Source organism: Vigna angularis, chromosome 1, assembly GCF_016808095.1.
Source record: "Vigna angularis cultivar LongXiaoDou No.4 chromosome 1, ASM1680809v1, whole genome shotgun sequence".
Classification (NCBI taxonomy): Eukaryota; Viridiplantae; Streptophyta; class Magnoliopsida; order Fabales; family Fabaceae; genus Vigna; species Vigna angularis.
This window is the reverse complement of record NC_068970.1, coordinates 815,120-842,882: the sequence shown is the minus strand read 5'-3', so window position 1 is coordinate 842,882 and position 27,763 is coordinate 815,120. Positions and strand designations below refer to the sequence as shown.

Here is a 27,763-nt window from a genome sequence, read left to right as displayed (position 1 = left end):
TTAAAATATAAAAGAATTTAACAAATTAAAAAATTATCTTTATTTTATTTTTAAAGTTTAAAATTATAGTTTTTTTTAACTAAATTCCAATTTTATATTCGAATTTAAAATATATAACCTGTTAATTTATTTACTTAGAGAGAAAGGACGACGTGACATCATGAACGAACCCTTACGGTAACTATGGAACAGTAACAGATGATAATTGGGGTTAATAAAATGGAATACAAGTGATTGGATAGTGTAGTGACAGTGAGAAAAAAAGAAGAGAAGAAAAGAGAAGGGTTAGGCTTGAAAGAGGAGAGCATGGCAGATATTCTAAACCTAGGAGCCCCCCAAAGCTTAGGTACGAGGAAACACTCATGCCGTTCTCATTCCCATTTCATAAAGCATGATTCCATCAGCCAAAGCTGGTCTTCTTTGCAGCACAACCTCAAGTGCAGAGGCAGATTCCTGTGCCTTTTCTCCGATAACAGAAAACAGGTTTTTCTCTCGATTTCTCTTTCTCGCCGATTTCTTATTCCTTTCCTGCATCTCTGCATTTCAATTTCAACCCTTTTACCGTTTGTTTTGCCTTATCCATGCGTTTGGGAATGAGTTTTGACAACACTTGCTGAATTCTCTTTCTGATAATGTATCATATGCTGTGCAGTGCACAATTCAATCTATTTATTTCAGTCATTTCATTTTCTGTCCCTTTTTGAATGGTCATTTGGTTATCGTAATATACTTATTTCTATTGTCACACTTTTCTGTCCCGTTATTTCTTTAACGTCCTACGTTCACAAGTATAGAGTATAGTTGATTTTATAGTAATATGTTAAAACTTCCTTTTCAACTTGTTAGATAATTTACAGTCACAAATAACGCTTACTACCTTTATCCATTCTAGCTTGTATCCCATGATGTATGACATTTTCATTAGTTTCCTCATTGTTTTGTAATATTCATCCTCCGTACTTAGACATAGAAACCTTTGACATAACATCTTCTCCAATTTTACCTATTAGTCATTTTCTTTTTGTTTCTTACTAATTGCAATGTATGTATTCTGTTTGCAAAAAACCTTTGATTTCAATGTTTGTCTCCAAGGCTCGGATTTATAGTTAATCTTTATCATTAATATCTTTATATCATCCTCACAAAAAATACATTTAGGGATAATCCTTGACTTAATTGCACTCCTTTTCTCAATTCACGAAATTTGTTAACTATTTTTTTCCTTGAATTTGATGCCCCCTCTATTTTAATTGTTCAATTCTGGTTCATTCGATAACTTGATCTAATATTTAACAATGATGTTGGTATGACACTCTAATACACTGCCTCATCAACACATCCACGAGTGACACTCTACTGCAATGCTACGGTAGCATTTATGTTTAATATTGGCTGTTAAATATGGATACAAATTACAGAATAAGGTAGAGGGGGATCAAATTTGCCAAAATTAAACATGAAGTGGTGAAATTCGCGAAATTGAAAAAGTAGGGGAACTGAAAGGCAATTGAATGAATAATCTTTTGTATGTCCCTAGTAAGTACATTCCATACTCTATTAAACATGTAAGAACTTTAGAGTGAACTCCAAAGTAAACCCATGCCTGTTCTATTATGTTTTTATGGGAGGAAATAAAGCAAGGATAGTGATACATTTCTTCTGTTTTTGTTGTTAAGAAAAAATATATATGCTTTTCATATTTACTTTAATTTAATTTTAAATTTTTTCTTTCCTTCATCATTTTCCCTCTACCATGCCAAATATAGTTTAGTCTTCCAATAATTCTCACTCTAATTGTTACCCTATTATTTTATCTTGTATGACTTAGATACAAGTCACCTGAATTCTTTTCTTCTCGAAAGCCTTCTGTGTTTTTTATTTGCAATTCTCAGTAAGCCACGAGAAAAGGCCACCATGTAAGTCATTACTTCAACCAGTCAAATGTGAAACCAGAGAAGTGATCTGCAACCATCTAAACCCAGTCTTTGTTCTCTTATCTTTATCTGTAAACAAGCTACAGACAAGAAGCAGCATGTTAATGGTGTCCAACATCCACTCGCCAGCATGAACAACTTTAAAACTGATGGGCAATCCAGGTAACACAAGAGTCAGTCTCAGCTGGCTTTGTTGTGTCTCCGAATACAGCATCATCTTCTCAAACAATGGCACTGTTTTTGTGCGACCACTTTCAGTGATTGCAAAGCATTGAAAATTAGCATTTGACGAAACCAGTTCTCTTCTATTGCTCATCTCATCTCCCATTTGTAGAGCCTATTATTAGCCAATCCTAACAAAGTTGATTTTGAAGAATCAAACTATGATCTCTTTTGTGTCGTTGGTGCTATTCCTTATTCTGTTCAGCAAGCTCCATCTGGTCTGGTAATTTGGTAAAGCTTCAAAATGTGGTGTCTCTCATTTTTTATGGGTGGTCTGCTGAACATACCCATTATTAGTAAATTGCTGACGTCGGGTGTTGGTTTAGCAACATTTTGTAATTAATTATATTTATATAGCAAAATAGTTTGGTCAGTTAGTCGAGTGATACACAGTTCAGGGTGAATTACAAATTTTGTAATCATATTTATATAGCAAAATAGTTTTAAGATGGTTTCATGGATATAGGCAAGAAGAGGTGTCAAACCACGTCAATTATTCTGGGTGATTTCATTGGTTTATGTTATTTTTCCCAGCATCAATTTGAGTATTGAACAATAATTGAGCATTGAACCCGACAACGATGTGTTTTTGTGGTCTGAGTGTGCCAAGGTTTTGAAAGCTTAAATCCATCTTGAGGTCCTTTCCTTCAAGCATTTTGATATCTGCATTGTCAAGCCAAAAATTTGATAATTATCAGAGTTTGGCTGGGGTTGCAAATGATCATCAGGTGTTGAGGTCAAAGTTCATAAATCTCAGAACAAGAGAGGAGTTCCTTAGAACTAACTCGGAGAATTGAAAGAATAAAAGATGATGATATAAGAATGATTTGCATGTATTTATAAAATACAATGGAAGCTAAACTATAACAGAATGATGCATGAAGTCACTGCTAATTGACTTGAGCTTATGCGAGTTAGTTTCTATTACTTGTCTTATCACTATTAGATGTCAAGGTGGTCCAATAATGGAATTCTGTTTTTCAATTCCTTTTCCTTTTGGATAACATTTGGAAGATGCCTTAGTTAACAAAAATCGGTTTGTTTGTTATTTAGTCTAATTATTCTGCTGGCCTCGTCATGTTGTGCAGGTACAATTTTCATGAAAAGTATAAAAATTGAATCATACTCTTGTTTGTAGAAAAAATTATATTCTCACTATCAGTTTATATTGATATAATAATAAAATTTTGACGTCATGATTGACTATCCATGGAAATAGTTAATGAGTAAAATCTATTTTGAATCTTGTGATAATGAACTATGTTTAGTCCTTTATGCCTCACAAAACTGGTATGAGGGGAAATACAAAACTGAAAGAGAATTTGGATTGCAGGAACAGGCTAGAAAAGCATTAGAAGGTGCATTAAGTGGTAAGAAAAATGAATTTGACAAGTGGGATAAGGAAATTAAAAGAAGAGAAGAGCTGGGAGGTGGGGGTGATTCCGGTGGAGGTGGTTGGTTTGGGTGGGGTGGACGGTTTGGCGATGATAATTTTTGGCAAGAAGCGAAACAAGCTGGTCTTACTATACTTGCTCTCGTTCTAGTGGTAAGAAGTTTCCTCATTCCTGTCTTAACTCACTTTCTGATATCCAGAATTCATATTTTATTGTAAGTACCAACGTAGCCTACAATAAAAATTCTATTTTTCCTTCTCTGCTTTTCAGTATCTCCTAGTTGCAAAAGGTGATTTGTTCCTTGCTATCATTCTCAATCCATTGCTATATACACTTCGGGTAGTGAGAAATGGGTTTAGTTTCGTAACATCTAAAGTCTTGAAAAATACTTCTACCAGCAATCAGGCTGATTTTGATGGACTTTCAAAGAAGAAATCTTATCAGCAAACTTCTGCAAAGGAGAATGTTGTAAGAAAATGGGGCAGTGACTAGAGTCATTCATCCCTTAAAGGTTTGGCATTAACGCCTTGATACAGTATGTTATTTCACACCCTCTTAATACGTTCAACATCACGTTTGCTCCATGCAAATATTAGTGCAGCGATTTTTGTTGTAACGCAAAGATTGTTTATTTCCTTCGCACCTAAACAACGGTTTTAAATTTTGTTTAACGCTTTCATGATCCTGAGAAGTTAGTTAGAATTGAAAGTGTACTTTTAAATTTTATTAGCAGCTGCTGATTGATTACTTTCGTATTGTATCAAATTTTATAAAAGAATGTCATGAAAGTTTAAGATCAAGTAAGAAAACAGATTTTCTGTTGGCTCCAACACTTGTTTGCTGTACAAACACCTGAAAAATGGTCCCCAAAAGATGCCTGGTGATTTTCAGTTTTCTGTAAACCTGTGTTTTTATGATTTGTATTGTTTTTCTTGATTATTTGGAATGCAGTCCTTACATTGTATGACCTGTCATTGAATCATTGCTGATTTCATTTTCATATGAGCTGTATCTCATAATACAAGCATTTAAGTCCACCTTCTGTCTGTGGTTAATTTCTGTCCCTATCAGCCACTCAGGGGCTTCATGAGAACAGGGATATACTAAATTAGGCATGGAGGACACGGTCCAGGATGACCTGTGAGCCTGGACATCCCAGATCTTGATAGAAGGCAAAATCACATGAATAATTTTATACTTTTTAATTATCTTTTAAGACAGTTGATGCAAGAATTGGTTGTCTGCATCATAGTATCTATGTTTCCTATGATAATTTTATCTCGTGTATAATACTTTTTATTTAAGCAAAATAAACTAATTTAACACTTATTAAAAATGGTTATTAGGTCCATGTGATATTCTTGATCATGTGTTAAATATCATTCCTATATTAAATACACAATTATTTTGAAATAGCAATATTAAATAAAGCTTTGAGAGCTCAATTTGAATCCAGAGGGAGAACTGCATTCGTACATCATGTATTCAGGCATGTAAATGAATATACGGGCTGATAATGAAGTTTTGATTCGAAACCGGGGTTTTCTTCCTGCACTCCGTTGTTTTCTTACTGCTTTCCAACTTTTAGAGCAGTTCTCATTTTACACCTACAAAATATATATTAAATAAATAAATTATTATTAAATGTATGATATGAGATGTATGAAATTTGGAACCAATATTAGTTTTGTTCATGACTTTATCGGTTTCTGATTAATAACATGGAAATTTACATAAATAACAAATTTGACGATAAAAAAAATTGATAATTTTAAATTCTGGTAAAAAGAAATTAACATTTGATTTTGAAATCTGATTATAAAAAAATTATATTTAATTGAATTTCGAAATTTAATGCCACAATTTAGATTTTGAAATCAAGTAAAAATAAATTAACACTTAATTTTGAAATCAAATAAATATAACTAGAGTGTCAATTTTTGTTTGCTCACTAAATTTTGAAATCCTATTGTTTATTGAATTTTAAATTTTATTTTTTTTATTGGATTTTAAAATCTAATTATATGAATTTTTGTGTTTGTTAATTGAACTTTGTAATCCAATGAAGTACTTAAGTTTGTGTGCCAAATTTCATACACCTTATATTATGATAATAATTATTTATTTAATATATATATTTTGTAAGAGCAAAATGAGAATGCCTCAAAAGTTGGGATGCAGGAAGAAAACAATGGGGTGTAGGAAGAACCCCTTGAAACCACCTCTCTCCAATCTCTGACAAGCTAGGCTGCAGGAAGACTTTTCATTGTTATTACCAACCTCATTGACAATTATGTTTTCTGGTTGAGTTCTATTTTTTTATTAGACACACTTTATTTAACCAAAATAATCTCCAGAGATTATTGTGTACGATTGCGTTAAATACTCTGAATATTAAATCAACTGATGAAATTGTAGTTGATTTTATGACAGTTTTCAATTGATGATTAGCCAACAATTTTAGTAGAGCCAAATGTAGCTAATTTCAACCTCATCTTTGAGCTAAAACTACAGACAGAAAATTTTCAGAACCACGACCACGAAAGTAATACATGCAAACAACACTGTTGCTTCTGTGTTTAAGGTTTTTGGTGAAAAATGACCACGACCACGGAAGATTGTCAAATGAACGTGTTTTTCACAATATTTTTTTTTAATCAACGTGACGAGCTTGAATACTTTATGTTTCCAAACGCCAATAAATAAATATTTTATAAAATAATTATGGAAAAATTTTATTCTTTGAATAGTTGTCATACATTGTTTAATCCATGTTTCAGCGAAATGCGAGACTGCACGCAAACATCTGCAATGGTGGGAATATCTTGCCCATATATTATATCTGCAATAATGTCATGTTTTAATAATTATTTTTTAAATTAAATGGATTGTTTAAAAAGGTTATTACATGAAAATATGACGTGTAAAAATCTTCCTAAAATACGTGACTTCAAATAAATATAATAAGATTTCTCTCAGTGGTCAGTTTTATTAATGAAAGCAAACGATTATATAATTTGGCGGGAGAAATACAAAGACTTTAACATCACAAGCATTGACGGTTGCAGTTTTGTTGAATTCTCTTGCTTTTTTAGACCCTTTTAGTTTTGATGTATTTACTTTGCCAGAAATCACTGTTGTAATTCTCATTATTTTTCATAGTCGTTAATGATTTTATTTATTTATTTTGAATCACCAATTTCATCTTGCTTATATGATACGAGATAAAAATATGACAATGAGTTTAATTATGACAAAGGAGGGAAAAGATACGGAAAAAGAAAGCCAATAATTTAGTTTTTTAATTAAGGATTTTTTTATTAAAAGCTTTTATTATTTTTAATTTTAATCTAACTATTGTAATAGTTTGTTCACATTTTTCACTAGAAATTTTTGTTTCCATCTAAAAAATCTTATACGATATTATTATTGCTATTATAATGAGGTATCCTTTTTTAAAAAAACTTAGGTGACCAGCCAGTATTATATTGTAATATCTTACCATAAAAAGAAGTGAAGGAGTCAAACTCTATGTTTAGTTCACCAGAACTCAAAACTCAAACCATATATCATTTTTTTTTTTGTGATTTTGTTTTATATATGTTTGGTTGGTCTTCTTGGTTACTATCTTGGGTTTGAATGGTTTTTTAAAAATAAAAATAATTTATTTTGAGTTAGTGCTAGAAGAGTGACCTTCACGACGATGACGATGATGATGAGGAGGAAGAGGAGTCTCTCCCATTTTTGTCGTTGAATATTTGTGAATTGCGGATCACCACAAGACCATTTCCTTCTCTCTTTGCAATCTTCACCTCTCTTCTTTGCCTTCTTGCTGCAACCCTTTCTTCTGCAACGCACTTCAATTCTCTCTCACTCTATCTATCTTCGCACAACCCTTTTGCACGTTGGAGCGGATTTCAATTCTCTCTGATCCTGTGTCTCTGGCTAGCTAGCTAGGTGGTGGTTCTCGTCAAGCTGCCATCTGGGTTTCGCCACCGTTGATGTCTTTGGCCATTGGGGTGGTTTCCAACGGCAAAAAGCATGGGTTTTGATGACAAAGGCAAGGAGGGTGCACCTGAAACGCAGCACGCCGGAAAAACGGCTCATGAGGAGGAAAGTGGCGACGAACGAGGGACGAGTCTCAGTAGACACATGAGTGAAGGTTCCGCTGCTGTCACTGAGGATGAAGAAGAGGATGTCGAGAGGAAGATCGACTTGGGTCCCCAGTGCACTTTGAAAGAGCAACTCGAAAAGGATAAGGTTCGCTCTTAAACATCTACGCTTTTCTTTATTCCTTCCACACTACTTACATGCAATTCTTTCAGTTTTATGTACCTTTTCAAAATAAAGATTTTCATCGTTTATGCGTTTTCTGCTTGAGATCTTAGGATGATGAGAGCTTGAGGAGGTGGAAGGAACAGCTTCTTGGCAGTGTTGACATTAACGCTGTTGGTGGTAATTACTTGTTCAGTTTCTTTCTGTTTTCTCCACATTATCTTGAGACAAAACATGCCTTCAGTATGCAGTAATTATTATTACACTTTTGATCAATATCCATATGATTATCTCAGACAATGTAACAGTTTTCCTAGTAGTGTACAATAGAAAAAACAAAATGGTGTATGTTTTACTGTGAATTGATAGAGACAAAGAAAGAATCCGTGGTGGTTCCATGTTTTTGTTTCTTCCTTTGGCTATTGCATCATAGACTTATAACTCGTGAGATGTTTTTATGAATGCGATTAAGAATGTCTGGAGCCGGAAGTGAAGATCCTGAGCCTTGCAATCAAGACAGCTGGTAGAGAAGACATTGTTCTTCCCATACCAGAGTCAGGAAATCCGGAGGGTTTATGGTTTACTCTGAAAGAAGGAAGCCGTTACAGTCTGATGTTCACTTTCCAGGTGAGCCATAATATTGTTTCAGGTCTCAAATACACCAACACTGTATGGAAAACCGGTCTCAAGGGTAAGTTCTCCCTTTCAAATCATGCCAACCAAAGAGACGATTAAATTACGAATCATTAACTTGACTTGTATATATCTTGTTACAGTTGACAGCACCAAAGAGATGATTGGAACATTCAGCCCTCAAGCAGAACCTTACACACATGAGATGCCCGAAGAGACAACACCATCAGGGCTTTTTGCTAGAGGGACATATTCAGCTAGATCCAAGGTAATGTAGTTAATACTTCCTTAGCACTAAACATATGAGGTTAACATTTCAAAATTGTTTTTTCATATGACTCCATTCAATGATCCAAGCCTGCATTGCTCACGAGATCCACCACCAGTGCATTAAATACGAAAACTTAGCCTATCCTAAATTCTTGTCTGTGTCCAAATGTCAGTGTAGATGTTGTAACTTGTTTCGAAAATGAAGTTAGCACAGATTAATCTCTTTGGCATCAATCATCTCACCATTAAATGCTCTAATAAATTTGTTGCCAGGTTTCATGTGTACTCATTTAACCACTCACTGTTAGTTATGAATTCAAATTCGGTGAGAACTATGATGTTGGAATATCTGTTATAATATATTTATTTATCTGTCATAATATGTATTTTTTGTATTAACAGTTTGATATTTGATGCATAATTATTTGACCTTGTATTTTGTGTGATGTTTTTCAGTTTGTCGATGACGATAACAAGTTGTATTTGGAGATCAACTACACTTTTGATATTAAGAAGGATTGGGCTTAGGAGTGAACTCACCTCTTCCACCAATGATGCTTAATCATTAGTTCTTGTTATTTGAGTTGAATTCGCCTTCACTGTTTACTTGTTTCTTTCTTCATTGTTTATTTATCTGTAATCTTGTTTAAAACCAGTAATTTTAGCAATAACAAAAAGGATTTAGTTTGGAGGAAGAAATTCATATTATTCATTTGGCGGATAATTTTCTCAACATGTAGTTTCTCTCTTTGTAATAGTTTTAATTAAATATTTTTGTTCAAAATAATAAATATTAATATGTTATTTCTAATATATAATAAAATTATTATATTAATATCAAAAAGTTAATTTTATTTAAATTTCATTCATTACAGTGAGTGAATATATGTTTCATTTTATTTGTAGTGATTGGAACATGTGTACAAGATTGAGTTTAGTATGAGTAGTATCTGTCCTAACAGCTATGTTGTTAAAATATATCAGAATGTTTTTGTAATTATATATATATATATATATATATATATATATATATATATATATATATATATATATATTATTTTTAAAAAGTTTATATCAATTTATTTAAGAAAAGATATTTAAAATATAAGTTTAGATAAAAATAATTTTTAAGTATAATTTAAATTAAATTATTCAATAAAATGTTAATATAAATTTAGTATTTTTCAATGTATAAATTTAAATAAATAAAAATATATAAAATCCAAATTTAAATTATGATTATTAATTTTAGGGTTAAATATGTTTTTAGTCCCTAAACTATTGGCCGTTTTTGGTTTTCATCCCTCTTTCAAAGTAAGGTACAATTTGGTCCTCATTCTTTTCGAAACTTTGGTTTTAGTCCTCGAAAACTAACACCGTTAAAAATGTGCTGACGTGGCTAACGATAGACTGAGACACAACCTTTTTTTTGAGTGTTTCTCACCTTTTTTTCGAGTGTTTCTCACCTTTTCTCCCCTTCTCTCTCTTCCTGAATTCACGTTCCCCTTGCCTTAATCATTATGTATGTTAGCTTCTTTGCTGTAACATGATTACGTACTTTGATAACGTTTTCTGTAACCACAGTACCCCTTGATATCGAAGTGCGGCTACATAGGACGATTGGAGATTCAGCCTTTCATCTCAAATTCTGGCAATGCTCTGAAGCTTGAAAACTTTCCAGGTGGGTCTGAAACATTTGAAACAGTTCTTAAGTTCTGTTATGGCCTCCCAGTAGACTTCAGCCCAGATAACATAGCTGCATTAAGATGTGCATCAGAGTTCCTAGAGATGACCGAAGAACTAGAAGATGGAAATCTAATTTCCAAGACTGAAGCTTTCCTCACCTTTGTTGTGCTTTCTTCATGGAAAGACACTATCACTGTTCTGAAATCTTGTGAAAACCTATCTCCATGAAAACCTCCAAATTGTAAGAAGATGTTGCGACTCCATTGCGTGGAAGGCTTCTAAAGATGATCACACAAGTGAGGATGCAGCGCCAAATCAAGAAAGCTGGTGGTTCAATGATGTGGCCACCTTCCGCATTGATCATTTTATAAGAATCATTTTTGCAATAAGGGCAAAAGGAACCAGAGCAGAGATCATCGGTAAGTGTATCATAGAATATGCCAAGAAATGACTGCCAGGAATGGATGTGGAGATAGAAGGGCTAAGAGGATATGGGCATGAAAAGTATAACCTACAGTTCAATATTTTTAGTGGGAAGAAGAAAGAGAGCAGTGGGCACAGCAAGGAGCAAAAGACAATTATTGAAACCCTAATAAGCATTATTCCTCCTCAGCCAGATGCAGTCTCATGTAAGTTCATGTTGCAGTTGCTAAAGATGGCCATGATGTATTCTGTCTCACCAGCTCTCGCAACAGAACTTGAAAAGAGAGTGAGTATGGTGTTGGAAGACGCTGAGGAGAAAAGGTGAGAAATACTTGAAAAAAAAAAGTCGTGTGTCAGTGTACCGTTAGCTACGTCAGCACATTTTTAACGGTGTTAGTTTTCGAGGACTAAAACCAAAGTTTCGAAAAGAATGAGGATCAAATTGTACCTTACTTTGAAAGAGGGACGAAAACCAGAAACGGCCAATAGTTTAGGGACTAAAAACATATTTAACCCTTAATTTTATTTTGATTATTTATTTATTTTAAAAAAATAAACTTAAATAAAATTAATAGATGTATGCTAATCAAATGATATGATTCGTACACTTCTGCCAATAAGCCAGTAATTAAACATCTATATTTATTATTCACAGTGATTTATTATTCATCATAGATTTTACTCGCATATTTTATAGGCATAAATTTATTTTGTCGTGTATGAAATAAAGTTGAAATATATTTAGTATAAACACGTACAAGTCTTCAATTTTAGCTTATAATAATAAATATAAATTATTTTAAAAGATAATCATAAAAAATAGTTAAAATTATTATAAAATTTAAAGAATAAAATGATTAATAAAGTGGTTTATATTGATAAGGATGAAATAAGTAATAAAATATGTAAGAAGAGACTAATAGTTATCCAAATCAATTTTCTTTATTACCAGTTATAATTAAAAGTTATAATAGTTATAAGTAATTAAACTAAGGAGTATACTAATGATGAGACTCTTAAAAGGTTTTAAACGAGATGTCGAACCGATTTGAGGAAGCTAAAACATGGTTAACTATTAATAATAAATGGAATCCGAGTTGAAATATAAAACCCCACCCGCCAAAAATTGCAATTGCAAGTGAGTTAGAGTGTTAAACCCTAGACTGTTAGTTTTTGGTATTGAAAGGCAGAAGATGTCGATTGACCTGCTGTTGAAGCCAACGTGTGGCGGATGTGGTTCAACCACCGATCTTTATGGAAGCAACTGCAAACACATGACTCTGTGCTTGACCTGTGGCAAGAACATGGCGGAGAACAAGGCAAAATGCTTTGATTGTGGCGCCATCGTTACTCGCTTGATTCGAGTTCGATCTGTGTTCCCGTTTTCATTTTTTTCTTGCCCCTGCATTACCTGTTCTTGTTTTCTTTTTCTGAATCAGAATTAAATTTTCTTGGATGACATTTTAATTTTCTTTCAGTTCATCCAGTGTTGTGACTAGGTTGTGAATCCGATTAGAACTAGGGTACACCATTATTGTTTTTGGAAGCGAGGGATTAACGTGATTTTTTGTGACAGGAGTATAGCGTTCGCGCTACCTCTGGTAGTGACAAACATTACTTCATTGGGAGATTTGTATCTGGTTTGCCTGACTTTTCGAAGAAGAAAAGTGCTGAAAACAAGTGGTCCTTGCAGAAGGAGGGATTACAGAGCCGCCAAGTTACCGATGCTTTGCGGGTATTGAACCTATAATCCAATGTGCAATTACTGTTCCACTCTTATATTCTTCATCATGACTGTTTACCATTGAGTATGTCTGAAAGTAGTGCTTGAGCTTCATATTTTATAATGGATAAGATATTCCCATGGAACTGTAGTGAACATTTTAGTCATGTGGACATTGGGTAATGAATTGCTGTTGAATTGTGAGGGATCATTGTGTTTATTTCCTGAATAAACTTCTTCTTCCACTACATAGGAGAAGTACAAGAACAAACCATGGCTCTTGGAGGACGAAACTGGTCAGTCTCAATTCCAGGGTCATCTCGAAGGTGCACAATCAGCTACGTATTACCTGCTCATGATGGAAAGAAAGGAATTTGTTGCCATTCCTGCTGGTTCTTGGTATGTTGGTTCTGTTAAAGTTGAGAACTTTGTTTTTCTGTAATAGGGATGTTCCAATGTTTATTTATGGGCAAAATTCGTTATGTGGTCTTCCCAAGCTAATGAAAATGTTTTATTGGATATTTATTCAAGTACATGGTAGAATAGATTACTAATTTTTAAAAACATTATTTTTTTTGATGCGGTTGAAGAGGTACAAGATTATAATATTTTCACTCTTGCAAAAGGGTTATCAAAACCCAGAAAAGGGCAAGCTTGGTAACTTAGACAAAGGGACAAATTTTGCAAGAGTGACGATATTATAATCTTGTACCTCTTCAACCGCATCAAAAAAAATAATGTTTTTAAAAATTAGTAATCTATTCTACCATGTACTTGAATAAATATCCAATAAAACATTTTCGTTAGCTTGGGAAGACCACATAACAATTTTGCCCATAAATAAACATTGGAACATAAATGTGTTTCCTCAGAAAATATCAATGGCAGTTTTGATTCACTCAATAACAAGGAGTTAACTTTTTACCAAGTAGAAGGTAAAAAGAAGAAAAGAAAGAAACATAAATGTGTGGTGCGGGTACGTATTATTGTACCTCTGCCAACCAGTTTTATGTACTTTTAGGTAGTTGATTTTGAGCAACTTTGGATATGTTTCCTCCTATGATGTTTCCTAGGAAGTTGAGTGAGGCCAAATTACTTGCAAAGGTCTAGTGTTTGTTTGAGGGGGAGTAGGGGTGGCAACCGGTCTGGCCCACCAGTGGGCAGGGAGTTGTTTTCAGCTGGTAGACCTTTCTTAGAATATTAAATTGATTTATTAAAATTAAATGTGTTTTTAACATATCTATATAGATAAAAAAAAAATGGGTGTGCCAACAGGCCAGCCTGCTCTTTGGCAGGTTAGACCAAGGCTCCTAACCTGTCCTAACTATGGTGGGACAGTGCGGCCTGACTTTTTTCTAGAGGGCTAAAGCCAGGGTGTGCCTAAATGGCTTGGTTGGGCCGTTTTGCCAACCCTAACGGGGAGGGGGCAAGCATCAATCCTGAAGGAAGTGGGGTGTTGCAATGGATCACCTGCATTTATGTATGATCTAGATTTATATTCTTAAGCTTTAGGTTTGTTGTTTGTGGCTCACCGATATTTGTTCATGCATCAGATATCCCTCCTTCTCGGCAGGTGAAGGTGTGTTAACATTCCACAGTGGCTAGATGTGACTATATATTCTTGGGCATGCAATGATGTTAATGTTCTACATTGACAAGATATGCTTAGGATTTATCTCAATCCCATAAACCAACTTGAATGGTTAGGATTGTAAAATCTTTTAATGTACTATATTGGTCATATCTCTCTTTTGATCTCAACATTAATCAATAATTAATATTTATAGGAAAGAAAATTGTAATCAGTAAGGGGCCTCTTAGGAAAATATTTAGTAAGTCTTAACATGTTAAATATCATTTATCAAGTAGTGATTACCACTTTTTTAATTCTTTTTAGAAAATAGTTTTGGTAATTAAGAATGTGTTTGAGACCTAAAGTGAGGGATACCTCCATCACCCAAAAGTCTGGGAATATTGCTTGTCAAAGACAGTAGACACATGTGATATTGTATGCTCTTTCTTCTTTATGTTTTTTAAATTTAGGTACAACTTTAACAAAGTTGCACAATATAAACAATTGACATTGGAGGAAGCAGAAGAGAAAATGAAGAACAGAAAGAAAACTGCTGATGGATATGAAAGATGGATGATGAAAGCAGCAAATAATGGCCCAGCTGCATTTGGTGAACGTGGGAGGTTTGATGACAAGGAGATCATTGTGGGCGGAGGAGGGAAAAGCCGTAAGAAAACTGACGAAGATGATGAAAGCCATGTATCAGATAAAGGAGAAGAGGATGAAGATGAGGAGGTAGCAAGGAGGAGTAGACTTGGACTAAACAAAAAAGGTGGTGATGATGATGAAGAAGGTCCGAGGGGAGGAGACCTTGATCTGGATGATGATGATATCGAAAAGGGTAGGCAATTGTCTTGCTTGTACTTTCTATTTTCTGATAAAAATGGCTGTGATGGTTATTATTTTAAGTGCTGGTTTTATGCAGTGATGATCTCTTTGCTGTAAAATTCCATGCCATATATATCTGAATGGGTATATGCCCTTACTCAGGTTGGAGATAGATAAATTAACATATTGGGGATGATAGGATGCAATTCTTTTATATTATATACCATGCCTCTTTTTAAATGAAGTCTAGTACATCGTTCTCAGTTGCTTCCTTGATTTTTTCATTGTTTTGGAGGTTTAAGCCTAGTGTTAAATTGCAAAATCAAACAAATTCTCTAAATGAATCAAACTGAGGAGTTGAGACTTCATATTGTTAGGTTTGGACTTTTGTGTATTTTGCCTTTGATGCGGCTGGATTATGTGGCTAGATCCAACCGGAAAACACTAGCTGATAGGAAACCAAAAGAAAAAAATAATTATTCTATTATTGAAAGGAATATAATTACACTCAGTCCACTACTTAATGCACCTCATCAGAGCCTCAGTTCCTGTAACAGTGTTCTCTCTGCCAGAGAAAAAACCTTACTCCTGCGTCCAAACTCAATTTCATGCCTTCTCGTCGGCTCCTATAAACTGCCACACTGGCTGTGGCAGGCATTTTTCCTTCTTGAATATCTTTTCATATAGCAGGTCAATAGGCCTGAATCAAGCATCAAAACGATTCATCATTCACATGTGTCTATTACACTCAACTTATCAATACCTAGGGTTGTTCTAAACTTCTCCACAAACTAAAATTAACACTTTTATAAGTTAATTTGAAGAAACTCCCTCATGTCAGCTTCTCCAAAAGTTGATTTTTAATTTATGCCAACTAATTATAGTCTATTGAAAGACGTTTTTCTGTTTTTCTTCTCCTTTAAGTGTTTCTGAAGAAGTATATCTAAACAGGTTCCCAATGTGAGTATACTGGTTATGTTTTGCTCTGCCTTATTATTCTGAGTATCGATTTGATTGGTTTTTTTAAGTCTAATTGACAGCCTTTGCTAGAATGTTCCCATTCTATTGAAGTATTTAATCTTAACTGATCAAGAATCAGTGGCATTTCTAGGTTCTTACAGTTTAAACTCGTGAGGAAAGTTTGAAGAATACTTCATAGCTATATGCTTATTCTTTCTATTGATTATTATACTTGTGCATATGTATAGGTGATGATTGGGAGCATGAAGAGATTTTCACTGATGATGATGAAGCTGTTGGAAACGATCCTGCGGAAAGGGAAGATTTGGCTCCTGAAGTTCCTGCTCCTCCAGAAATCAAGCAGGTCAGTTGAAGTTCCACAAATACTTGTGAGTAAGAAGCTAGATGTTCTGCTGACAGTTTATTTTGTTGTTTTATGGCATTGATGTCTCATTGGTTCTAGTTGCTACTTCAATTTTCTCTTTTGGGGGCACACTCTAGAGACTATATTCACACTTGATGGTACGAATCTGCTGTAAAAGAAAGTTGGCACAAAACGAGGAAATAGTTTTTTATCAACTAATTATTCAAACAACCACTTTGAGGAATTTCTTGTAGAAGAGTACCTTCGCTGAGTAACACAGCCTATTTTTAGAATTTTAGGACTTGACTGAAGTAGGTATTTTTTCAAGTTTTTCTCTGTTCCCATTTAATGGATTCCTTTGTTCATTGTTTACATGGATGCATGCTATTTTATCCATTCAGTCATTTTGTGATACCCTTATTTAGCATTTTTGATGTTCTACTCTTTGTACTTTGAATTTAATTATTGACTCATGCAGTTTTAGAAACCAACCCTCATGATTTTCCTTGATGGCATTTAGCTTATTGAACTTACAAATTTATATAAAAAGGAGTGGAATATAAATATTCAAATTTGGTTTTTGCTACATACCTTCTTGAACTACTTTTTTTAATATAACTTTAGAACGACGAGGATGAAGATGAAGAAAATGAAGAAGGGGGAGGCCTGAGTAAATCTGGGAAAGAGCTGAAGAAGCTGCTACGTACTAGTGGTCTTAATGAATCCGACGCTGAAGATGATGATTACGATGATGATGTATGGTAGACGTAGTTACTTTTTTCTTAAAATTCTCCGTTCTAAATTTTTTTGGTAGATATAGTTTAAGTTTTCCTTAGGCTCTAGTGCATGATAAATACAACTTAGTGCTAACTACAACGAGTGCAACCCTTTTTAAGGAGCAGGTTGCTTTTATCTATAACCTCTAAAAGGGGGAATGGCTTATTCAAACCAATAGCCTAAATTTCATTTGAGCATTTTTACCTCCATTAACGGGTCATTTGGGTTGTTTAGGTGGATGATGAGGCTGGCGTTCCTCCTGTGATTGCTTCAAAGCAGAAGGATGCACCCAAGGAAGAACCCACTGACAATAGCCCTTCAAAACCTGTAGTAACAGGAACTGCTCGGGGAACTTTATCCACTTCAAAGCCTTCAAAAGGGAAGAGAAAATTCAATGAGGAAACAAAAGCCACTACTGGTGCACCACCAAAGAAGGTCAAAATAGAAAACGTACGTCATTACTTCTCCAAACTCACTTGATTAAAAATGCCTTGTGTAATAGTGTGGTTTAGTTTTGATCCACAGATTAAGTTTTCTAATTTTTAGAAACCAAAACTAGTTTTTATTTTCAGATTATTTTTATTTTCAATTTTAAAAAATAGTTGCAGCTTTATTCTTTTTATATAAATAATTATCAATAAAGTAGAGGCTTCTCAAAATTTAAAGTCAAACTCAATAATAAAAAGCCTTTTTTTTAATAGAAAGGTTAAATGGTTTTCAAATTCATTTTAAAACCATTTTAACCTCTTTTATGCCAAGTAGGTTTTATATTTAAAATAAACTTAGAAAACCAAAAGCTAACAATTCGATACATTTTGGCTACCGACTGATTCATTCATATCTCAAGATGAATCTTAAATGACTTCATGTCTTATGATATACATGAATGAATCTATTTATATTTTATCACCAATACGATTCAATGATTCATGTTTATACGGCACCGATTCTTGTGAAATAAAATAAAAAGCCATGCGAACTTAAATTTTTAAATGAAAAGGATTTTGAAAGAGCACTTGTGAACTCATGCTATTTATTATTCCACCTTGATTTGTCACTCAATCATTCATTCGTGCACTCTATCTAGCTATGAAGCATTTTCAATTTGATGTTTCCAAACACAATCTATCTTTACCTTATTGTATTGGAGCACCTTCAAAAATATTTTAACTTTCAAAGCTCATCCAAAAGGTTTTCCTTTTAAGTGTTATCCAAATTTCTCATCCCATTTGAAAGCACTAAATTTCCTTTCTCATCCATTGATCAGGAACCAAAATCAATTGTGAAAGATGAAAACGGTTCTGCATCTAAAAATAACACCCCTGCAAAAGGTGTACCACCAGCACCATCATCTAAAGGTGGTTCTTCCCCCATGCCTTCTGGACCTGTGAGTGAGGAAGAAATCAGGGCTGTTTTGATGCAGAAGACTCCATTGACCACACAGGACCTTGTTGCTAAATTCAGAGCAAGGCTAAGATGTCCAGAGGTAAGCTCTACCAAGAATTTTGCTTTTCCTTTATTGAGCTGCAATTTTTTGCTTAGTGATTCTTACAACCCATGTCTATATATGCGGGCTTCTCAACTTGTTTTGTGATCTTAACAGAAGCCTTTTAGCTAAATCTGTGTAAAGAATAAAACTCGATTCCTAGGTTCTTGGAAATTATGCTACATCTCACAATTCTGTAGAGCTAAACATTTAGTACTATTTGGAACGAAATTGACTGGCTAGTGCAAAGTCGAACACGGGAATCTAAAATTGTCAATATTTTATGGTAATTTGTCTTAATGAATCCCTAGTTCTACCATACTGATACATAAACCGTGGTATGTATGTATGGCTTTTAGGGAGTTTGTTTTGCTTTGCACTGCAAAAGGTTGAATTTCGCATCTGTGTTTCTTTGCTATGTACAGGATAAAAGGGCTTTTGCGGATATCCTGAAGAGAATCTCCAAGATACAGAAAACAAATACATCCAGTTATGTTATATTGAGAGATAGGTGACTTTCTTTTTTAATTTTATCGCACTCTCCCGGGTTATATATATCTTGTTAGTTTAGTTGTGAAATAGACTATTTGGAACACCATTCTTATATAATACATTGCAGTATTGTACGCTAGTTTTTTAAATTACCTTTACTTTAGTAGAAATGTGAAAATAAATAAAATGAACAGGAGGGAAAAATTGATAGACACAACAAACATTATAGACTGAATAACTAATAAGATTTCAAATCCTCATAAAAATATTCTCCAACACATGCACGGCACAGTTATGAAATTCTGAAGCATAATCCCATAACAATCTTGTGTGTCTTTTCGTCCACCTTAGAACTCAGCCAAAGCTATTGACCTATAATTCCTATGCAGATTGAAAGTAGTAAACCTTATTTCTGTATCTCCGACAAGTACTGACTTACTCCAAACCCAAGGTTCATGAGCATGCTTATTGTAGACAACTCCATGCAACTTGAACGGAGTAAATTTTAACTCTATATATTTTAAAATTTAATAAAATAATTTATTTTAAACAAACAAAACAAAGCCAATGGGCACATAGTCAGAAAACTTTACTGTAATCATTCATAAGCTTTTCCCAAATTAAGAATCATTCATAAGCTTTTCCCAAATTAAGAATGGCCCTATAAAAGTTCAATGTAAAACCATTTGGGCTATTGCTTTCTGCATCCCATCAATTTCTTTTTGCACCCCTTCATTCTTTTGAAATCCATTTCTGCCCTTGTTTGTGAAATACTGAAGGTAAGTTTCCGAAAATTGAAATCCAGAATAAACTTCAGCAAAATATGATCTGGAATAGGGATGAGAGATGGGAAATTGACTTTCGGATGCATAATATATGATTCGGGAAAATCATATCCATCACAATATTTTTGAGTATCTTTAGGAAAAATAGTTCCAGAATAGATTTGTATGATCTGGAAAGTTAAATCTCGAAATATAAATGTACTTTACGGAAAGATGAAATTGTTAATTCCGGAACTTGGTGTCTGGAAGTGAGGTTCACAATTATGTGTATTAGTTATGAAGTTGTCGTGCACTGTGTACAGAGGGACACCAAACTTGCTCGCTTGGAACGCCATAGAGATAGCTATTTGAGCATTTTTTTTTAGGATCGCGATATTCCAACAACGATTTCTTAACACTTTTTTAACAACGCCACGTGTCGTATGTTCATTGGTTTTGTTTTAAAATGATTTTTTTTAAAAACCGTGGAAGTGGAAGTCCGTAAGCTTTGTTTTAATTGAAAATCCCAAAATATCCCTCTGTTTGTTTCATTGGAAAGGAAGGTTGTGTTTCCTGCCTCTTGAGTTTGCTTTCTCTGTGATTGTTCTGTGTGCGTTGTGTTGTCTCCTTCCAAATATGCCCCTTGTCCTATTTCATTAGAAAGCAATGTTCTCTGCGTTCTTCTTCTCGTTCTCATTCTCTCTCTTTGTTGTCGCTCTCGATCTTCGTTGTCGTTCTTCTTATACGTTTTTGTTGCATCTCTTCGTTTTGCTCAACATCGTCCTCTTTGTTGAGGGTATTGTGCAAAATGGCAAGTTCCGGTAACCATGGTCCTTCGAACAAGGTAAATGCGTTATTCCTCCTTTTTCGTCATTGCGTTTTTGGTTTGGCTTTTGGGTTTTCCCTTTTGTGCTAAATTTTTTGTTGTTTTCGTTTTAGGAATTTGTCCTTTTGCTTATTTTGTTTGTCGTTGATGCAGAGAAAGTTTTATGCGTACTTTAGACGAGCAAGACAATCTAATTACAGAACTTAAACGGAGGGTTGTTGTCCTAGAGGCAGAGTTGGCTGAAGAGAAAGCTAGAAGAACAAATAAAGATAATGGTGGACAGAGTGTGCCTCGTGCAGAACCCTTCATGAACAATGAATTTGTTTCCCCAGGAGGCATGTCCACCAATCCACCTCCTATGAAGACGTATGTAGGGTCGGATCACGAAGGCGTTACAAGAGTAGAGCGCTTAGGACTCCTGGAGATGGATTGTTTAGAATAAAAAATGAGTGATATATTGATTGGTTAAAAGAATGTAATACAACATTGAAATAGATGAACAAATTGTGTAATGTAACCTATTTTGTTCAATGATATAAAATATGCATCTTTGCTTGTGTTATTTATTATTAATGTTAATTGAATTCCTTTTTTATTGTCATTGTGAAATGAGCTTTTATTTGGAATGTGAATGAATAAAGTGGCCATTTTGATTGAGTATTCATGTATGTGATGGATGAATGAAACAATATTTGTGAGTACAGGATGGGAAGTCATGTTTTGGCAAACCCATGATGGAGGAAAGGAACAATGTTTATGAGATGAGCAACTTGGGTGAAGTCCACAAACTTTTGAACCAAAAAATTGACTTGTAATTGTTTACAGGTTCCTGGTAAACGATTACAGGACAAAATCTGGATTTTGTACAGAAACTTGAACTATAGGAACCAGCTGTGGTAACCTAGGTGACCATAGTCAAACTTTTTCATATTTTGGCATAAATCCCATGGTTTTTACTTGATTTTGTTGTTTAAGTGTGAGTATAGGGTGAGAAGTGATGTTTTGGCACCCCATGATGGAGGAAAGAAACAATGTTTATGAGATGAGCAACTTGGGTGAGATAACATCCTGTCAACTTTGACCTTTGCTAGCTATTTTACTGATAACTTTTCCCACCGACCTCCAAATGATGTGATTCTTTTTTATGGGAAACTAGACTCAAAAATCTTTCCAATGACTACTAATTTGTAATTTTTGGACATCTGAGTTGGTACAGTTTATTCTTTCAAGTTAGCGTTTCATATATTCTTGTCAACTCTAACCTTTGCTTGTTCTTTTGCTCATAACTTTCTTCACCGAACTTCAAATGAGTTGATTCTTGTTTTGTTGGAATCTAGACTCAAAGACCTTTCAAATTATGCCTTAGAAATCAAGTTTACACCTTTTTTGACACTGTAATCGATTACAAGGACACTGTAAACGATTACACGAATAAAATCCAAGATTTGTACAGAAACTTGTACTGGAGGAGTCAGCTGTGGTAACCTACGTGACCATAGTCAAAATTTTTAATTTTTTGGCATAAATCCATTGGTTTTCACTTGATTTTAGTGTTTAAGTGTGAGTAGAGGCTGGAAAGTCATGTTTGGGCACCCCATGATTGAGGAAAGGAACAATGTTTATAAGATGAACAACTTAGATGAAGTCTTGAAACTTCTGCACCCAAAAATACACCTGTAATCGCTTACAAATATTGGGTAAACGATTACACGAACAAAATTCAGGATTTGTACAGAAACTTGTACGGGAGGAGTCAGTTGTGGTAACCTAGGTGACCATAGTCAAAATTTTTAATTTTTTGGCATAAATCTCATGGTTTTCACTTGATTTTGTTGTTAAGTGTGAGTATAGGGTGAGAAGTGATGTTTTGGCACCCCATGATGGAGGAAAAAACAATGTTTATGAGATGATCAACTTGGGTGAGATAACATGCTGTCAACTTTGATCTTTGCTGGCTATTTTACTGATAACTTTTCCCACCGACCTCCAAATGATGTGATTCTTTTTTTATTAGAAACTAGACTCAAAAATCTTTCCAATGACTACTAATTTGTAATTTTTAGACATCTGAGTTGGTACAGTTTATTCTTTCAAGTTAGCGTTTCATATATTTTTGCCAACTCTGACCTTTGCTTGTTCTTTTGCTCATAACTTTCTCCACCGAATTCCAAATGAGTTGATTCTTGTTTTGTTGGAATCTATACTCAAAGACCTTTCAAATTATGTCATGGTAATCAAGTTTAGGCCTCTTTTGCTATTGTAATCGATTACAAGGACCCTATAAACGATTACCATAGTGTTTTTTCTGCAGATTAGCTCTACACTTGTCCAACTTGGTCCCTTCAGTAAGAATGGCTTCTTCCCACTTCTTGGGGTCACCTCCCATCACCTACCACCCTCTACCACCAGTCAAACACCAACACCAAGTAAATACAAGTGGATTTGTGCTTTAAATTAACAGTTTTTGCCAATGATCATCCAGGACACCATAACTGACTACTTCAGTTCAACTTTCTGTACAAAACAGTGATTTCTCTCGTGTAATCGTTTACGAGGCCACTGTAAACGATTACGACAATGTTTTTTCTGCAGATTAGCTTTGCACTTGTCCAACTTGGTCCCCTCAGTAAGAATGGCTTCTTCCCCACTTCTTGGGGTCACCAAACATAACCTCCCAACCAGTAATGACCCTTAAATTCACTTGTATGGTTTTTTGGTCAACAAATTCCACAACTTATATTCATTTCTGAAACCATTGCCTACATTTTAAATACTTATTAATATTCTGCGTTCTTTTTTCAATATAACACCTTTATTCATTATAACACACATAACGTAAAAAGAATTAAATTCATGACACCAAAACCGCCACCAAACTTCGAATCAGAAAAAAGATACAAGAATAGGGTTAGAACGACAGAGAAGATAGAGGTTAGATCGAGAGAGAAGATAAAAGGGATGAAAGAAGTGTAGAGGTGAGAGAGAAAAAACGAAAACCGCAAAACCAAAAATGTTAAACTTGTAAATTTTTCTTTCAATTTTGCCCTTAGTCTGATGACTTATCTCTATTTTCTTTTTATTAAATTTGACCAATGCAAAGACACCATCTGGCGTTGTCAAATTGTTGGCAAAAATTCGTTGTCGACATATCATTTTCCTTTTTTTTATGAATGAAGTTCACGAATGTTTTCCTCTCCCGCACATTAGAAGGAACGACACTGTGACATTACGAGGCTTTCTCTTAGAGTGTTAGTGTTTTTCCATCTTTTTATAATTCTGAGATGTTCTAAAAAGTTACAGCGCTGTTTTCGGTTCTTACCATTCCAAAAAAAAATCCCACGAATTCCATTTGTAAGAGTTCACAAAGTCTAAAACAAAATTAATTAGGAATGCATCTCATATTCCAGAAAGTTTTATTTCAGAACCCTTTCAAATCATTTTCCCATTTAAATCATTCCGGAAATACCCCTTCCGGTGATATTTGCGGACTAACTCTGGACTCTTATCCTGTGCCGGAAATGCATCTAGGAAATGTTAGTCTGTTACTGCTAATAGCAATGTGTGTGAGAATACAGAGTTATGGTAGAGGGAATGAGCGTATGAATTTGAAAGTGAAGAAACTGTATTTCATTAAAAAAAACTTAAGTGAGAATGGTACAGTCTGGTATATATACAAAAGGCAAAGTGGAATTGGTCAAATCTACATGACCGTTATTACAGTTGCAATTTAAACTACTCAACACACCCCTCCTAAAGTGAAACTGTTGAAAGATCTAATTCCAAGGTGTTCTCTCAATTTCTGAAATCTGTTTTGGCGAAGTGCTTTGGTAAAAATATCAGCAGCTTGATCCTCAGTTGGGCAATGTAGAAGATCAAGTTTCTTCTTATCAACTTGCTCTCTCAAGTAGTGATACCGTGTTTCTATGTGTTTGCTGCGTCCATGTGCCACAGGATTTCTGGCAAGGCTGATTGAAGATTTGTTGTCTATCATGAGCTTCACTGGTTTGCAATAATTGATCATCAGTTCATCAAGCATCGCTTCAATCCAAGCACACTGACATGCGGTTTCTGAAGCAGCCACATATTCGGCCTCGCATGAAGACAGTGCAACAATGTTTTGCTTCTTCGAGCACCAACTAAATGTAGCCTCCATGAACTTGAGTACATATCCGAAAGTGCTTTTTCTGTCAAGCTGATCTCCAGACCAATCAGAGTCACTCCATGCTTCCAGAACTTCATTCATTTCATTGTGTTTCTTTGGATAAAATAGACCATAATCTGTTGTTCCCTTTAGGTATCTTAATATGTGTTTGGCAGCACTGAGATGTGATTGTCTCGGATCTCCCATATACCTGCTAATCAATCCAACACCGTAAGAAATATCAGGTCTACTGTTGCATACATACCTGAGTGAGCCCACGATCTGCTTATACAAGGTTGCGTCAACTCTTTCATCCTCTGCTTGCAGTGTCAGTTTTGTGTTGGCCATTATGGGTGTACATGTGCTGTTGCAATTCTCCATGCCAAACCGCTTCAAAATATCACTTACATACTTCTTTTGATGCACCAGGATTCCACCATCTACACGTGAGAATTCCAGCCCAAGAAAATAACCTAGACTTCTGAGATCAGTCATCTCAAAGTCTTCTTTCATCCTTGCTTTGAACTCATTGATTTCTTCTTCATTATTACCTGTTATTAATAGATCATCTACATACAAACAGATTAATACAATGCCATTGTTACTAACCTGTTTTGAGTAGACTCCAAACTCAACCCTGCATTTCTTGAATCCATTCTTTATCATCCAGGAATTAATGTGTGTGTTCCAGGCTCGTGGTGCTTGTCTTAGCCCATATAACGCCTTGTTGAGTTTGAACACTTTAGCTTCTTCACCCTTTTTGATAAATCCAGGAGGCTGTGTCACATATACTTCCTCTTCCAACGGGCCATTTAAGAAGGCTGACTTCACGTTCATCTGACTGATTTCCCAGCCTTTTGCATTTGCTATAGCTACCATAAGCCTTACGGTCTCTAACCTTGCTATTGGTGCAAATACGTCTGTAAAATCCACTCCAGGCTTTTGGAGAAAGCCTTTTGCAACTAATCTCGCTTTTAGCTTGGATATGCTTCCATCTGGTTTTAGTTTAGTTTTGAATACCCATTTGACTTCTATCGGATGCTTGTGTCTAGGCAGTTCTGTCATCGTCCATGTGCCGTTCTTCTCAATTGCCTTTAATTCTTCTACCATAGCTTCCTTCCATTTCTCTTCTCTGATAGCTTGTTCCCAAGAAAGTATCTCTGTATCAACAAGAAAGGCATCATGGAAAATCTCACCTGTTTCTGTAATCTCTCTATCAGTATAGACCTCATGATTCATTAGTCTTGTGGAAGGAAATCTGGTACGTTGTGATTTCCTGATGTTGTCAACTTCTTCATTTGTAGCCATCTGATCACCAGCCTCAGGTCTCCTATCTTCTAACCAGCTGGGAACTATTCTGTTAGAACTTGAAGTTGATTCCAATTCCTGCCAATTATAGGTTGCTGATTCATCAACAATAACATCCCTATTGATTACAATCACCTTTTTTCTCGGGTTGTACATCCTGTAGGCACTTGTGTTGTGATATCCAACTAGTATTAAAGCTTCACTCTTGTCTTCTAATTTTCTTCTCTTCTCATCTAGAATGTGCTTATGACAGATTGATCCAAATATTCTCAGATGTTTTATTGATGGCTTGACTCCAGTCCATGCCTCTTCAGGAGTAGAGTCTATCAAAGTCGTGGTTGGGCACCTATTCAACAAGTAGGCTGCTGTAACAACAGCTTCTCCCCAGAGATTGTGTGGTAGATTCTTTCCTTTTAGCAAGCATCTTGTCATCTCAACTAGAGTTATGTTTCTCCTTTCGGCTAAACCATTGTGTTGTGGGGTGTAGGGTGCTGTGACTTCATGATTAATTCCCTTTCCTTCACAAAACCTGTTCATCTCGCCTGAGTTGAATTCTCCACCTCCATCAGTCCGAAGTATCTTGACTTGTAGGGCAGATTGTCGCTCAACAAATGCACAGAATTTAACAAAATATGAGTAAACTTCTTTTTTTTCTTTTAGCAAATATACCCATAATCTTCTTGTCCATTCATCAACAAAAAGGAGAAAATATTTATTACCTCCATATGTAGTTGTCTCGAATGGACCACAAACATCTGCATGCACGATTTCAAGCGGCTGTTTGGCACGTTTTGGAGCAGATTTCCCGAACCTTGACCTGGTTTGTTTGCCCAGAATGCACTCTTCACACAGTTTCTCTGGAACAGTAATCAGAGGAATTCCTTTTACTAAATCTTTGCTGTTTAACAGGCTTAAACTTCGAAAGTTTAAGTACCCTAGTCTGTAGTGCCATTTCCAACTTTCATCTTCAATACTCATAGATGATAAGCATTGTATGGTAGAAGCATTTAGATTGACCTTGAAGGTTCTGTTCTTAGCAATTGGAGCCTTGATTATTAGGCGATCTTTTTTATCAAACACTTCTATTGAATTGTCACGCATGATCATGGAGTAACCTTTCTCAAGAAGCTGTCCAAGGCTCAATAAGTTGCTCTTCATACTGGGAACAAATAGCACTTCATCCATATAGGCAGTCTCTCCATTCTTGCATGTGAGCAAGAATTTTCCCACTCCTTCTGCCATCACCATGCTGTCATCTGCAAACCTTATCTTGCTTTTCTTACTTGAATCTAATTCAACCAGCCAATCTCTTCTTCCAGTCATATGGTTGGAGCATCCCGTGTCAAGATACCAACTCTGATCATTCTCCACATGTTCTTGATTGTAGTTTGTCAACATAACGCGTCTTTCTTTTATTTTTGCATCTGCATGTTGTCTCTCACCTGCATGTGACACAAATTTAATACATTCATTATGTGTACCTGATTGACAACAGCTGTCCTTTATTTCTCCACTGTCTGTCAAACGTGTCGTGTTGTCCATAGGTAACGTGTAATCCACATTCTTCCAGCACATGTCCTTTGACATCGAATCTTTGTCCATTTTTCTAATTTCACTTGCAACACCCATTAATACCACTAATTCTGATTCACAGTCATGGGCATCCTGTGCCAGATTTGCAGTA

At 35.0% G+C, this 27,763-nt stretch overlaps 2 protein-coding genes and 1 pseudogene across 7 annotated transcripts; all 3 read left to right on the top strand.

The window, feature by feature from the left end:
- Positions 1-237: 237 nt before the first annotated feature.
- LOC108334114 (uncharacterized) lies at positions 238-4,350 on the top strand. The gene is made up of 3 exons (XM_017569766.2): positions 238-483; positions 3,490-3,702; positions 3,821-4,350. The coding sequence occupies exons 1-3, from the start codon at positions 307-309 to the stop codon at positions 4,040-4,042; spliced, it is 612 nt and encodes a 203-aa protein (XP_017425255.1). The 5' UTR covers positions 238-306; the 3' UTR covers positions 4,043-4,350.
- Positions 4,351-7,163: 2,813 nt separating this feature from the next.
- LOC108339707 (rho GDP-dissociation inhibitor 1-like) lies at positions 7,164-9,424 on the top strand (annotated as a pseudogene).
- A 2,486-nt stretch (positions 9,425-11,910) lies between these two features.
- LOC108330160 (transcription initiation factor IIF subunit alpha) lies at positions 11,911-21,196 on the top strand. 6 transcript variants are annotated; one of them, XM_052871677.1, is made up of 10 exons: positions 11,921-12,201; positions 12,414-12,572; positions 12,814-12,959; positions 14,604-14,974; positions 16,170-16,285; positions 16,910-17,041; positions 17,297-17,512; positions 18,330-18,548; positions 18,974-19,059; positions 20,784-21,196. In XM_052871677.1, the coding sequence occupies exons 1-10, from the start codon at positions 12,031-12,033 to the stop codon at positions 21,070-21,072; spliced, it is 1,905 nt and encodes a 634-aa protein (XP_052727637.1). In that variant the 5' UTR covers positions 11,921-12,030; the 3' UTR covers positions 21,073-21,196. The 6 variants fall into 6 exon arrangements, with proteins under 6 accessions (XP_052727638.1, XP_052727637.1, XP_052727639.1 ...); XM_052871678.1 differs by lacking the exon at positions 16,910-17,041 and having other exon boundaries at positions 11,911-12,201; XM_052871679.1 differs by lacking the exon at positions 20,784-21,196 and having other exon boundaries at positions 11,926-12,201; positions 18,974-19,179.
- Positions 21,197-27,763: the final 6,567 nt, after the last annotated feature.

Coding starts and splice junctions, on each gene's coding strand:
- LOC108334114 (XM_017569766.2), top strand. CDS start 307: ATGGCAGATATTCTAAACCTAGGAGCCCCCCAAAGCTTAGGTACGAGG. Junction 484..3,489: donor TCTCCGATAACAGAAAACAG/GTTTTTCTCTCG, acceptor TTTGGATTGCAG/GAACAGGCTAGAAAAGCATT. Junction 3,703..3,820: donor TACTTGCTCTCGTTCTAGTG/GTAAGAAGTTTC, acceptor TCTGCTTTTCAG/TATCTCCTAGTTGCAAAAGG.
- LOC108330160 (XM_052871677.1), top strand. CDS start 12,031: ATGTCGATTGACCTGCTGTTGAAGCCAACGTGTGGCGGATGTGGTTCA. Junction 12,960..14,603: donor GCCATTCCTGCTGGTTCTTG/GTATGTTGGTTC, acceptor TTTTAAATTTAG/GTACAACTTTAACAAAGTTG. Junction 16,286..16,909: donor CTCCTCCAGAAATCAAGCAG/GTCAGTTGAAGT, acceptor ATATAACTTTAG/AACGACGAGGATGAAGATGA.